The sequence below is a fragment of the Taudactylus pleione genome, unplaced genomic scaffold, assembly GCF_031769625.1.
Source record: "Taudactylus pleione unplaced genomic scaffold, aTauple2 ptg000027l, whole genome shotgun sequence".
Lineage (NCBI taxonomy): Eukaryota > Metazoa > Chordata > Amphibia > Anura > Myobatrachidae > Taudactylus > Taudactylus pleione.
The window spans coordinates 4,775,630-4,789,744 of record NW_028284429.1 but is presented as its reverse complement, the minus strand read 5'-3'; the positions used below and the strand labels follow the sequence as shown (position 1 = coordinate 4,789,744).

The 14,115-nt window shown below is 48.6% G+C and overlaps 1 protein-coding gene across 1 annotated transcript in view; it reads left to right on the top strand.

The window, feature by feature from the left end:
- TTC17 (tetratricopeptide repeat domain 17) overlaps positions 1–14,115 on the top strand; it is a 93,182-nt gene that overhangs the window by 2,231 nt on the left and 76,836 nt on the right. The window contains exons 2-10 of the mRNA XM_088451813.1: positions 2,602–2,691; positions 2,779–2,948; positions 7,657–7,768; positions 7,853–7,984; positions 8,092–8,201; positions 10,954–11,119; positions 12,817–12,956; positions 13,038–13,198; positions 13,918–14,030. Of these exons, the coding sequence (XP_088307939.1) occupies positions 2,602–2,691; positions 2,779–2,948; positions 7,657–7,768; positions 7,853–7,984; positions 8,092–8,201; positions 10,954–11,119; positions 12,817–12,956; positions 13,038–13,198; positions 13,918–14,030 (1,194 nt within the window). The remainder of the gene's footprint in view (positions 1–2,601; positions 2,692–2,778; positions 2,949–7,656; positions 7,769–7,852; positions 7,985–8,091; positions 8,202–10,953; positions 11,120–12,816; positions 12,957–13,037; positions 13,199–13,917; positions 14,031–14,115) is intronic.

Genomic DNA, 14,115 nt, shown 5'->3' with positions numbered 1-14,115 from the left:
GATTGATAATGATATCGTTAATCGTTGAAAAAATCATTCACTTCTGAGTTAAAATGATGACCAATTATCGTTTATGTGCGTTCACGTTTGTCAGTTGGTTAGTCAGACTGACCAACTGAACAATTTTCATTAAGGGAATATGAAAAATCGTTTGTAGTTCAAAAAACTCGTTCATTACATTTTTTTAAAAAATCGGACAGAAAATCGTTGCTAATAAAATCGTTGTGTGTGTGTGTATGCAGCTTTTAAAATCAAAATGATATTCACTTTCCAGTGAGTGCAGACAGCAGCGAAAGCATTCTTAAGGTGCGTATGCACAACGATTTATCAAACTAACTCTTAATTAAATCGTTAGCGTTCAATCGCTTATTAAAATCGTTCAGTTTCAGAGGTAAAACGATGAACGATAATAGTTTATGCGCGTTCACATTTGTAGTTTGAAGTTCATCGTTCATTGACCATTCTGACTGTCCAACTGAACGATTTTCATTATGGTAAGTATGAAAATTCGTTTGTAGTTTGTAAAAATCGTTCATTACATTTGTTAAATGAACGATTTTAGTGAACGATTTTCTTTCATTTTTCCCTTGAAAAAATGAACGAAAATCGTTCATTTAACAAATTGAGCTGTATGTATGCAGCTTTATGCCTGTTGCTTATTGTGCGCTGTGATAATATTCTGTTATATTCCCTTAGTAGCAGAGCTTGTCTGAGCCTGGCACTGGAAGGTGTACATGTGGTACAGTTCCTCTATACACCGTGTGCTGCTACCTTCCTCGGTGCTCACATAATGTATAGCTGGCACTGGAAGGTGTACATGTCGTACAGTTCCTCTATACACCGTGTGCTGCTACCTTCCTCGGTGCTCACATAATGTATAGCTGGCACTGGAAGGTGTACATGTGGTACAGTTCCCCTATACACCGTGTGCTACCAAGTTCTAAAACCCCTCTCCCATCAATACATCTCCACGTACCTGTCCCACGTCATTTGCACCTCTACAGCCACCTCCACAAAGCTGTATCCCGTCAGTTATAACAGATAATGTTTATCTATGTCCTGTATTGTATTTTATTGTAAGTCAATGGTTACTTATTTGTCTATGTACTTTGTAAGGCGCTGCAGAACACTTGTGTTACCATATAAATAAATGATAATAATGTGATACTAATAATGTTGGTAGTGGTACAGCACAGGCCAGTGGTAGGAGAGGAGCACTACATGAACGTTGGTACAGCACAGGCCAGTGGTAGGAGAGGAGCACTACATGAACGTTGGCACAGCGCAGGCCAGTGGTAGGAGAGGAGCACTACATGAACGTTGGTACAGCACAGGCAAGTGGTAGGAGAGGAGCACTACATGAACGTTGGTACACCAGGGGTGAGGATTAGCAGAATTGTGCGTTCATTACTGGATGAGAAATTGTGTATTGCATCTATGTAATTATACCATGATCATATACTCTACATTAACCGATAAGTAATTGTTGCTTAGGCTTTGGGCTAAAATTTAGAGCGTCCAAACATCAGGATAAATGTGTTGGGTGGGTGTCCTGGCGCGCTGCAAGCATCCGTTTCCTCACGTGTAGAGTCGCGCAGATCAGTGCGTAGGACCTTCCTGGCAGCGACAGTCGGCAGGGAGAGGTGGGTACAGCTATGTCTGTTTTAGATGGGCCTCTTATGGATGAAAGCCACTTAAGAAATGTAAATCTAATAAAGAAATAAACTTATTTAACTGTAACACTCCACTACGGTGTAAAGAAATAGCCTTTAAACATCTATATAAGAATCAACGTAGGCCTGTCTCGTCTCTGGCCTGTGCCGCCCCAAGTGCTCCCACTGCAACAACTGGACACACTAGCTGGTGAGGGCGCAGGACTTCTCTGTGCCAGGAACAACCGGGTAAGTATACAGCAAGACGATGCCGGGAGGGGGAGGGGCAGAGCGTATGCCTGGTCTCTTTGCTAGTATATTGATATCTAACAAAACCTCTAGGTGTTGTACAGTCTCTCGCGCTGATGATGTTCTGACGATAGTCAGTGACTTGTTTGAGGGGTTGCCAACAGGTTCTCGTACCCGGTCCTCAGGACCCCCAACAGTGCATGTTTTCCAGTTCTCCTCAAAAGAATCACAGGTGATATAATTAGCTTCACCCGTGGATCTTTTAAAATGTGCGTCAGTGAGTAATGACTACACCTGTGCACCTGCTGGGTGACCTGAAAAACATGACCTGTGTGGGGTCCTGGGGGCTGAGTTTGAGAACCACTGCTCTACGGCATTGAATAACTATCCCCTTTCTAACCCACTGCTGCTGGCAGTCATTAGGTGCCTCATTGGAGAACGCTGTATGGACTGAAAAACTTTAAGCGATGGTTTCTATCTTGACCGAGCACTGTACAAAATTTGCTCAAAATAAAAAAGGGCCTTCATGTGAGAAGCCGTAGCGTGTGCTGATATTCGGCGCTAAAAAATGTCCCTACTAAATTTTATTTATTATTTGTTGTTTATTGTTACGGTATTATCTCGCTCCCATGCGGACATTGCTGCTAATTCTCTGAACGCTATTGTTCCTGTATATTTACCAGCGGCTGTTCCCTTGCAGGTGGATTCGCCAATGAACTTGAAGCACCCTCATGATTTAGTGATCCTGATGAGACAGGAGACCACAGTTGGATACCTGAAGGAACTAGAGGTGACTGTTGTGCTGGAGAATTGGAATCCCTTTCCCCTAAGCTGGTTCTTCAAGTCTCTGGTAAACTTCTTTGTCTTGTTCCCGCAGAAGCACCTTGTTGCTCAGAAGATTCACATAGAGGAGAATGAAGATAGGGACACAGGTCTGGAGCAGAGACACTACAAAGACGATCCAGACTGCATTCTAGCCAAATTGCCTTTAGGGGACATGGACTTATACGATGGAACATACATACCACTAGAGGACAAAAATATCAAGTACTGTTTCAGTCACGCCGGTTACTCCATATGTATAGTTACGATTTCTGTAATAATGTTTTGGTTCGTCTGTTTTGTATAAATCATTGGGAGAGATGTACAGATGTGTCCTCATACATCTAAGCCTAAATACGTCACGCAGCGCGACTTGCCTGGCGAGAGTGAGGCGCCGGGTCCCGTGCTACTCTGCTAGCGTTGGGCGCCTTTTTTTGTCAAAAATGCATAAAGTCACAATGTGACTAGGACGCACCAGCAGACGGTGTTGGTTAATTTTATATGTGACACCTGTATATCTGTGTGCTCCTGAGTCTGTATATGGGAGACTGCGCTGAGTAATGTGATATGTGACACCTGTATATCTGTGTGCACCTGAGTCTGTATATGGGAGACTGCGCTGAGTAATGTGATAGGTGACACCTGTATATCTGTGTGCTCCTGAGTCTGTATATAGGAGACTGCGCTGAGTAATGTGATATGTGACACCTGTATATCTGTGTGCTCCTGAGTCTGTATATGGGAGACTGTGCTGAGTAATGTGATATGTGACACCTGTATATCTGTGTGCTCCTGAGTCTGTATATAGGAGGCTGCGCTGAGTAATGTGATATGTGATGCTTGTATATCTGTGTGCTCCTGAGTCTGTATATGAACCGCAACGGAACGTAGAATGAAAAAAGCTGCGGCTTCTACGTTGCACTTCATATATAGATTCAGAGACGCCCGGCGCTTGCAGAGTTTCACAGGACCTGGTGCACCGAGCTTGATTGCAGCAAAGATGTGCTATAACGCATCTGTAGAAAAAGGTGGTAAGTGTCAAATGCGCTATAACCAGCGCTATTTGACACACCAGACATCTAATGATTTCGTCATTGTCATACATTCAGATGTTAAAAAAATAAGTGCACTTTTGTGACTTATCTGGTTTTCACATATCGGCAGGATTATCTGCCAGTATGTGTACGTTACACTGCGGCGGCTTTTATGGGGGTCCAACTGTGCACGAGATCCTGCGATGTTTGCGAGATCTTGGACATGTGCAGTGGGGCTGGCCAGGAGGTAAGACTCAGCACTCAGACGCACATACAAGAGTCGCATATCAAATTAATCAGTGCAGTCTCCTGGTGCGTCCTAGTCTCATTGCGACCAAGTCACATTTTTGGGCGAGAGACGATTGGAGCGAGTTGCATGGGACTTGGCTTAATCACGCCAGGCATCTGGCACCACATGGTGTACTGAGACTAGGGGGTAAGTTTACTAAAGTGAGAGTTTTTAGAAGTGAGTTTTAGAAGAGATGTTGCCCATAGCACAGAGGTTCCCAATCACGGTCCTCAAGGCTCCCCAACAGTTCATGTTTTACAGATATCCATGGTTGAGCACAGGTGACTTAATTAGTACCTCAGTCAATTTGATTTAATCAACTGTGCCTAACCATGGATATCTCTAACACCTGAGCTGTTGCGGAGCTTTGAGGACCACGTTTGGCAACTTCTGCCATAGCAACCAATCAGATTCTAGCTATTATCTGCTAGAAGGTGCTAGTTAAATGTTAAGTAGAATCTTATTGGTTGCTATGGGCAACATCTCTTCTAAAACTCTCTTCTAAAAACTCTCAATTTACCCCCTAGGTGTATGAGGACACATTTTTGTGGGTTGAGGTTTATTAGCCCGTAGACTTAAGAGTCAATTAGTGTACACTTGGGGAATTGGCTGGAAATGGGGTGTGCGAGAAAGTGTGACCTCAATTTGTTATGAACAATAAGCTTTAATTCACGGCACTGCTCCTCCTATATGTGGTGGCAGAGGATTGTGACCACGTTGTTTAAACAAAAAAACTTTACATAAGTGATATCACTCTGGAATATTTGCTTACGTTTCATTTACCATACAAACTCTTTGAGTCACTTTTTGTTGCATATTTTGAAAGATAATTACAACTGGTCCTGTAAATATATTAGAGCAGCTCGGGGTCCCTAACAGTGCATGTTTCCCAGATCTCTTAACAGGTGTATTCGTTACTACTGAATCATTTAGAAGATTCACACATAAGGAAAACCTGAACTGTTAAGGGTCCCTGAAGACCACTGTCTATAAAGAACTTCTCCTCATCCAACTTATTTACTTACAATCCAGGTGGCTAACTTTGCGGCGGGCAATGTATTTCCTAGAGCTTAGAACTTGGCTGTTTGTCTCTCTGCGAGACCATCATACTGAAGTGCAAAAGGTAATGGATCGGTGCCTAGTATCGTGTAGGACCCCCTCTAGCCCGGCGAAGTGCAACAACTCGACGTGGCATTGATCCCACAAGTGGACGGAGGACTTCCTGGAGAGATGCTGACCCAGCTGAATGGCTTCCCACAGCGCCCTGATATTTGTAGGTGCTGAATCTTGGGTGTGAATTGACCTCTGCACCACGTCCCATAAATGCTCGATTGTGCTCACGTGGCGGCCACAGCATTCGCCAGAATGCTTCTCAAACCTCTTCTGGACAACCTGGGACCAATGACATTGATCCTTATCCTGCTGGAATATTCCATCGTGGTGGGAGTACATGAAGTCCTCGAAGGGCTGCAAACTGTCATCAAACAAGGCAACATAGCGGTTACCGGTCAACGACGTGTTCAGGTGGACTAGCAGACCCAACCCATGCCACGTGAACAAACCCCGCACCATTATGAACCACCATCAGCTTGCACGGTGCCTTGTTGAAAACTGTGGTCCATGGCCTCGTGGTCTGCACCACAACCGAACCCTATCATCACTCCGAGACAAATGGCACATGACTCATCAGACCATGCCACAATTAGCGCCATCAAGAGCCCAGGTGAGGCGCTTGGTCAGGTGTTATAGTGTTAACGGGGGCACTCTGTTGGGTCTTCTGCTCCCATATCCCATGGAAGCTGAGGAACACTGCACTGACCTGCTGGATATGTCTGGTGCCTCCTGCACTGAATGTGGATGTGATTTGAGCCAATGTCCCTTCTGTTACCACAAACCGTTCTGGCCAGACGCCGCTAGTCAGGATCATTAAGCACGCATGGGTTGGCCACAGCGTTGTCCACGGTGAGTGGTGTAATGCCTCCATGAGGTATTCCCGGTACAAACGTGACACAGTAGATCGAAAAATGTTGAACGTCCACACAACTTTGGAAACTGAACGTACCAAACGTCGGGCTACCCACTATCGTGCCCCGTTCGAATTCCGATCATTTACGCCGCCTTGCCATGAGCAGTCTAGCCGGGGTTCAGACTGACTCACGATATGTCAGATAACTGATGCAGGTCTGGGCATTTCAAAGACATCACGGTACGGTGACTCCACCTACCATTACCTTTTACATACTACTATCCCATGGCTTTTGGCACTTCAGTATGAGTTCATCAAATCACTTTTAAGATCAGAACACCAGCAATAAGCGCTTCTTGCGCTCAATCGGTGCGTTCACCTGAGGATGGGCAGAGTCCTGTAGAAATCTGGAGTCGATATCTAATCTAGCAGAAGCTTCTAAGGGGCTGTTGAAGGTGTACACCATGTGGCATGTATAGTAAGTGTGGTGGGTTGGCCGAGGGGTAGCCAAGGTGACTGGAGGATACTTTATACCTGGAGCAAAGGGTGAGAGTAGCATGAGGTGCAATGGTGACTGGGAACAGAACTTTGCCAAGTGACATGGGAAGGCATTCAGGGCCTAATTCAGACCCGCTCGTGAGCGCTCGCAAGCGGGTTGATGTTGCCCAAGTGCACATGCACACGATGGAGGCGGCTCCGTCGTGCGCATGCGCGAGACCCGAATAACGACGGCCAAGCCGTCGTTAAGGGTCTCGCACCAAAGGGGACGTGCTGTCGATGGTGATTGACAGCACGCCCCCTTTGGTGGGCGTGCCGGGGGTGTGGCTGCCCAGACGGAGGTGTTCCCATGGGAACGCCTACCGTCTGGGTACGGCCCCACTGACATCACTAGTGATGTCAGTTGGAGTGCTTTTGGCTCTGATAGAGCCAAAAGCTCTCCAGGGCTTGCGGCAGCGAGACCTTACCGCAAGGGTCTCGTCGCAAGCCCGATGGTCGCGATGGTCTTGGAACATAGCGACCATCATTTTGGCCGCTCGCTCTGAATCAGGAGGTCGCTCCAAAAAGGAGGAGGGACGGCCCTGATTCAGAGCGAGCGCTCTGTCAGAGCGTCCGGCTCTGAATCAGGGCCTCAGTTCTAGAAGAGGTGACAAGTAGCTGTATAAAATTATTAGCTGCAGTGAAAACGAATATATTGTACATGCTAGGGGGCCTATGTATGTATGCTATTCGCAGCAATAAGAAATTGTATACAAGTAGGATGTATAGGGCCCTGTCCCTGTGATGTGGAAGTGATCGCTAATTATTTTACACACCTTACTCAACTATGTAAAAAATGAAGTATTTCTACTTTGTAATCTTGTCATAATCCAATGGAAATATTGTACTGTGTGTGTGGTGTTTGGGCCATAACATATCAGCCAGTGCTGGTTTCTGTGTGGACCCCGTACAGTAAGGGTGGGCAATAAGCACCCCCCCCCCCCAGATGTTGTGGAACTACACATCCCAGCATGCCCTGCAACAGTTTTGCTATTTGGCCATACTAAAACTGTTGCAAGGCATGCTGGGTAATATAGGCACCCTGTAGTGGTGGTCCCCACTCTGCTGCAGAACCGTGTGCTGACCATTCTGTTTTGGGATTTGCAGCCCAGAAGATTATATAGATGTACATAGTCCATTGCCTCCTGACCTGATGCAGCCAGACTGTACCAGCATCATACAGCTTCCGTTCAGCATCCACGCCTTCCAGCATCTCCGGGTATGAATGCTAGGAACACATTCCCTAATGGTCATTGCCACGGCCGGCTAAGTGACACGTGTAACATGTGCTGTATCTTTCTAGGGGATTCAGGAAAGGAAGAACCTCTCTGCTCCTCTGCTGCCTAAAGAGGACCCGGTCTTCAATGCCCTGTCCCAGAAGCTAGGAAGAAACGTGGACGACATTGGCCACAGAATACATGAAAGTCTCCTTAAGGTATGGCGGTCTCTGCAAATAGGTCCCCTTTTGTGTCCCTTCCACATGCGAGGCCCTTGTAAAGCAGAAATAGGGGGAGAAATTACATGTTGTTGTTTGTCTTGCAGAATACCACCTCCTGGGTCCTCTATAACATGGCGTCATTCTACTGGAGAATAAAGAATGAGCCATACCATGTGGTGGAATGCGCCATGCGAGCGTTGCACTTCTCTACTAGGTAATGGTATGCAGCGCGTTAATAGTGCGCGCCCCCCCGGGCGCTTTGATGTTAATGCGTTGTTGTCGTCCGCCCCCTCCAAACCCACACCCCACCCCCCCCACCCCCCGGGCGCTTTGATGTTAATGTGGCCCCTCCCCCCTCCCCGTGGGCTTTGATGTTATTGCCCCAACCCGCCCCTGGGCGCTTTGATAATGCCCTCCTCCCCCTGGGCGCTTTGATGTTAATGCCCCCCTTCCTGGGCGCTTTGATGTTAATGCGCAGTCGGCCCCGCCACTCCCCGGGGCGCTTTGATGTTAATGCTGTATTTGTATATACTGTATTTGCAAACCTTATCTGTTGCATTTACATCTGCATGTCCTTTCTGTATATGGCTATGGCACAAAAAGATGACATTTCAGAATGTCGATACTGATATGTTGCCTTTGCCAGAATGTCGTCATGTCGGTAATGATGTAGCTTATTGCTGACCTGCCTAGCCTAGTGTGCAGAATGACCTCACACCCCATCAGAACAGCTGCCCCCCTCCTCCATGGACAGGGCAGACCGTATTCCCCATGTGATGCCGGGTTATTCGCCTTCTAGTGTGAAACTTTAGCCTCCGTTGTTAGGTGCATGACCAGATTAGATTGCACAGTACATACAAGTCAACGGTGTTTAAATTAAACTGATGTATAGAGAACAATGGACCTGTGCATTATCACATATTCAATACCCTGGGCATAACAGACTAAAGTCACACCGTGAAATGACCTTGGTTTTTAAGGAAACAGATGTGTGGTTTTTGTTACAACACACACACACACACACACACACACACACACACACACCTTATTGTTGTACCGTTCAAAGAAAATCTTTGTTGCGACATCAAAGAGTTTGCTGCATAAAACTGTATTGTTAAGGTGATTTAGAATCTGAAGCCGCCGGTATACGGCCAGGGAGTCTTGCAATCGGCAGTGCGATAATCCCAACCCTGGGCCAAATGTAATCGCTATCGGGGTTTCTGAGCGTGCCAGGACATCGGTGAGTATGCAGCTAGTTTGCCGGTTGGTTGTGCCATAATAAACGTTGCCATTTTAAATGTAACTGCGAACTCTCAGAAAATTCAGCGTTTTCAGAAATTCGATGGCTCTTCCGTTTTGGTCCCGTGTTTTGTGATTCCGTAAGTCAGGTGCGCTCGCCTAAGGCGGTGGTGATGTACTGTTTTGGAGACCCTTTCCTTCAGCCCTCTGATGCAGCTCACAGGTGATGTCCTCCACCTGTAGTCAAGCAGGAAGTTAACGGCCTTGGGTTTTTGTTTTTGTTGCTGTTGGGCCTCTATCTCACTTGGGTACAAAATCAAAGAACATAGAGGGGGAGATGCATCAAGTCTTGGAGAGAATCTGGAGACGTTGCCCAAAGTGTCTGTCATTTATATAGTACAGTCTTCGAATTGACAGGAGCTGATTGGTTCCACTTTATCTCTCTCCAAGGGTTGATACACCCCACCCCCTGGGAATTTAATGGGGTGAAAAGTAAATGTCTGATGCCTCAGAAGAGTGATACAGATGTAGTGTCGATTGTTATGGTGGTGCAGTGCTGATCTCCTCTGTGCTGCTGTCATCGGTCGGTTACATATAGGAAGTTCAAAGTGCAGGGACAGTGGCAACCCGGCGGACTATCTGTAGAAAAGGAAGGATAAGGTGCGCCCATCAACCAATCAATACAATGCTTCCAAACTGGCAGCTCCTAACAAGCCGGATCTGCTACCTGCTAGGGAAGAATATGGAGAGGAGCGCTTGTAAAGAAAAAACAATGTATAATTAAAACAAACAATATTGTCAATGGAGTGCAAATAACACTATAACTATTAATAAGATATAATGTCCATTTCATATAGAATTGATGATCCCAATGGATAATAAGTCCCGCTACTTTCAAGGGAAAGGAAACAAATGTGTCCTCTAATGCTGGCCATACACGCTACAATTATCGGGGCGATCTGCCTGATATCGGTGGATCGCCCCGATTATTGTAGCGTGTGGGGGGGGCGACCGAGGGTTAAAATTTTGCTCGGTCGGCCATGCCGGATTGTCCAGCATGCCCGTCCGATGCGATATTTACTGGTAAACTTGTCGGCCGCATCGGGCAGTGTATGCCCAGCCGCTGCCGACAGACAGACATTTCCTGTGTTCCTTCCTACGGAAGGAACAGGGAAATGACTCCTCCCCCAGGGGCGGAGTGCGGATGTCAGGGGAAGGAACAGGGAAATGTCTCCTCCCCCAGGGGCGGAGCGCAGATGTCAGGGGAAGGAACAGGGAAATGTCTCCTCCCCCGGGGGCGGAGCGCGGATGTCAGGGGGAAGGAACAGGGAAATGTCTCCTCCCCCGGGGGCGGAGCGCGGATGTCGGGGAAGGAACAGGGAAATGTCTCCTCCCCCGGGGGCGGAGCGCGGATGTGTTATTTGCACGCCATTGACAATAAATATTATTTGTTTTAATGATACATTGTTTTTCTTCACAAACAAGCGCTCCTCTCAATTTTTCTTCGCCTATCTGCAGCAGGCAGAGCGGAGAGCAGCTGTGGCCTTTGGTTGGTGTCGGGGCATCTGGTGGGCAGGGGAAACGGAGCCTTGGTCAGGGATTTTAGCTTCACGTAAGTCGTCACTCTTTAACAAACGGAGAAATGTCCAGGTCCCTGGTGAGTGTCCGATTTACGTCTCGTCGGCTTCCATTGTATCCGCCCTTTTCTGACCATTTGCTTCCTGCAGACACAACAAGGATATCGCTCTCCTGAACATGGCGAATGTCCTGCACCGGACGCACTTCTCAGCAGACGCCGCTATTCTTGTGCACGCTGCGCTCGACGTGTCTCCCGGACTCGAGGTCTCTGCGGACTCCTTGGTCAGCCACTACACACTTGGGAACATATATGCAGTGAGTATGCTGGGGTGGAACTCCGTGAGCTCTGCTGTTGTGCAAATGCAATTGTACCTCTGTGCTGCCCTCTAGGAGCCACTGATCTGCCTGGTATACAATCCACTATTCACAACAATTATTACTTTAATCTGCTCTGCACACTATGACATCATGGAGCAGCAGCGTGAGCTGTGCAGCGCTCTGACCCCTCCTCCTCTGATGTCACTGATGCTCTGCACACACTATTACATCATGGAGCAGCAGCGTGAGCTGTGCAGTGCTCTGACCCCTCCTCCTCTGATGTCACTGACGCTCTGCACACACTATGACATCATGGAGCAGCAGCGTGAGCTGTGCAGCGCTCTGACCCCTCCTCCTCTGATGTCACTGACGCTCTGCACACACTATTACATCATGGAGCAGCAGCGTGAGCTGTGCAGCGCTCTGACCCCTCCTCCTCTGATGTCACCTGACGCTCTGCACACACTATTACATCATGGAGCAGCAGCGTGAGCTGTGCAGTGCTCTGACCCCTCCTCCTCTGATGTCACTGACGCTCTGCACACACTATGACATCATGGAGCAGCAGCGTGAGCTGTGCAGCGCTCTGACCCCTCCTCCTCTGATGTCACTGACGCTCTGCACACACTATTACATCATGGAGCAGCAGCGTGAGCTGTGCAGTGCTCTGACCCCTCCTCCTCTGATGTCACTGATGCTCTGCACACACTATTACATCATGGAGCAGCAGCGTGAGCTGTGCAGCGCTCTGTCCCCTCTGATGTCACTGATGCTCTGCACACACTACGACATCATGGAGCAGCGTGAGCTGTGCAGCGCTCTGACCCCTCCTCCTCTGATGTCACTGACGCTCTGCACACACTATGACATCATGGAGCAGCAGCGTGAGCTGTGCAGCGCTCTGACCCCTCCTCCTCTGATGTCACTGACGCTCTGCACACACTATGACATCATGGAGCAGCAGCGTGAGCTGTGCAGTGCTCTGACCCCCTCCTCCTCTGATGTCACCTGACGCTCTGCACACACTATTACATCATGGAGCAGCAGCGTGAGCTGTGCAGTGCTCTGACCCCTCCTCCTCTGATGTCACTGACGCTCTGCACACACTATGACATCATGGAGCAGCAGCGTGAGCTGTGCAGCGCTCTGACCCCCTCCTCCTCTGATGTCACCTGACGCTCTGCACACACTATTACATCATGGAGCAGCAGCGTGAGCTGTGCAGTGCTCTGACCCCTCCTCCTCTGATGTCACTGACGCTCTGCACACACTATGACATCATGGAGCAGCAGCGTGAGCTGCGCAGCGCTCTGACCCGTCCTCCGCTGGGCACCACAGGAAGGTAAGAGATGCTGGCACAGGAGGGTTACAGGGAGAGCTGCATGAAGTATAAGGTACCTCCAGACTGTCCCAGCAGTGGGGGAGAAATCTGGATGGGGGCAGAATGAGCTGCGCTCTCCCACCAGTTGCAAGGAAGAACCAAATTGCCAGTGCTGGTACTCCCATCCTACCATGTCAGCATAGGTCAAGGATCTGACACTGGGCTCCCTGGCCCATGGACCACGTGCACTGTGCAACCTGCACCCATGGTAGATGCAATACTGCTGCCTATTTCTTATCTGTACTGTAACAAAAAGTTTAACATTGTTAATCTGCTGCTGACTTACCAGCCTGTCCCCGTCATGGCTTTGTAGATGCTGGGTGAGTACAATCACTCTGTGCTGTGCTATGACCGAGTTCTGGAGTCCCGGCCTTTCTTCTATGAGGCTGACAAGAGGAGGAGAGCGGTATTGTGTCAGCAGAAGCTGGAGCAGAAGCTGGAGGCCCAGCATAGGTGAGTCTCTGCCATATTACCCCATCGCGTCTCGGTCATACCACAATGAGCTGGTTGGTACATATATACTTCTTCTTCTAGGTCTCTCCAGAGGACTCTGAATGAGCTGAAAGAGTATCAGAAGCAGCATGACCATTACCTGAGACAGCAGGAGGTGCTGGAGAAGCATAAGCTGATCCAGGAGGAGCAGATCCTGAGGAATATTATCCATGAGACACAAATGGCCAAAGAGGCTCAGCTGGGTACCAATGTGTTTGCCTTTTTTTTATATATGTGTGGAAACAACCACCTTTTATGGCTTTTGTAATAGCTGGTGCTGTCAATCTAGGCTTTGGGGCCCTCCCCAGTGGCTACTAGAGGCAAGTTGTGGCCCCCCCTCTGTGGACGCGAGAGGTAGGCTTTGGGGCCCTCGCCAGTGGCCACTAGAGGCAAGTTGTGGCCGCGAGAGGTAGGCAACGGGGCCCCCCCAGGTGGCCGCAAGCTGTAGGCCGAGGTGGCTGCTAGATGCAGACTTGGCCCCCTGATGGCCGCTAGAGGTAAGCTTGGGGCCTACCCAGGTGGCCACTAGAGGTAGGCTTCCCCAAGAACCCCCCACTTCTCCCCCTCCCTGCCACCTGACGGCCGTTAGGGGTGGGCTTGGGATCCCCTGGTGGCCGCTAGAGGCAGTCTTAGCAAAATAAAGGAATGGGGCCATGATTCGCAGAAGAAGACAGTGGTGACTGTTCTAGAGCCAGAGGTTGCAGTAAGGGAAAAATAGGGAAGCTAGAAGCTCTATCAGGAAGAAGCGGAGAATGAGGAGGTGCAGCAGGGACCCTGCTTTGCTTTGTATGTGATATGTACAGTAGTTCCTTCCTAGTGTAGGTGTCACTACTGCTGTGTACGTATCATTTTCTTTTTATTACATTTCAAAGACCAACACACAGTCCTACAATCTCCTCCTCTTACATTCTGAATTTTCTAGGAAACCATCAGATCTGTCAGGTGAGCAGCCAGAAGCACAGCCTGCACTGCCCCTGGGATCTGCCCGTGCGTTACCACAGGGGGGACATCTTCGAGAACGTGGAGCATATCTTGGTAAGATTCTGTCGCATAGCAGCAGCAGGAGACAGGACACCCACTCACTTTCTGTCCTCCACCAGTTTACCCCGTGTCACATATA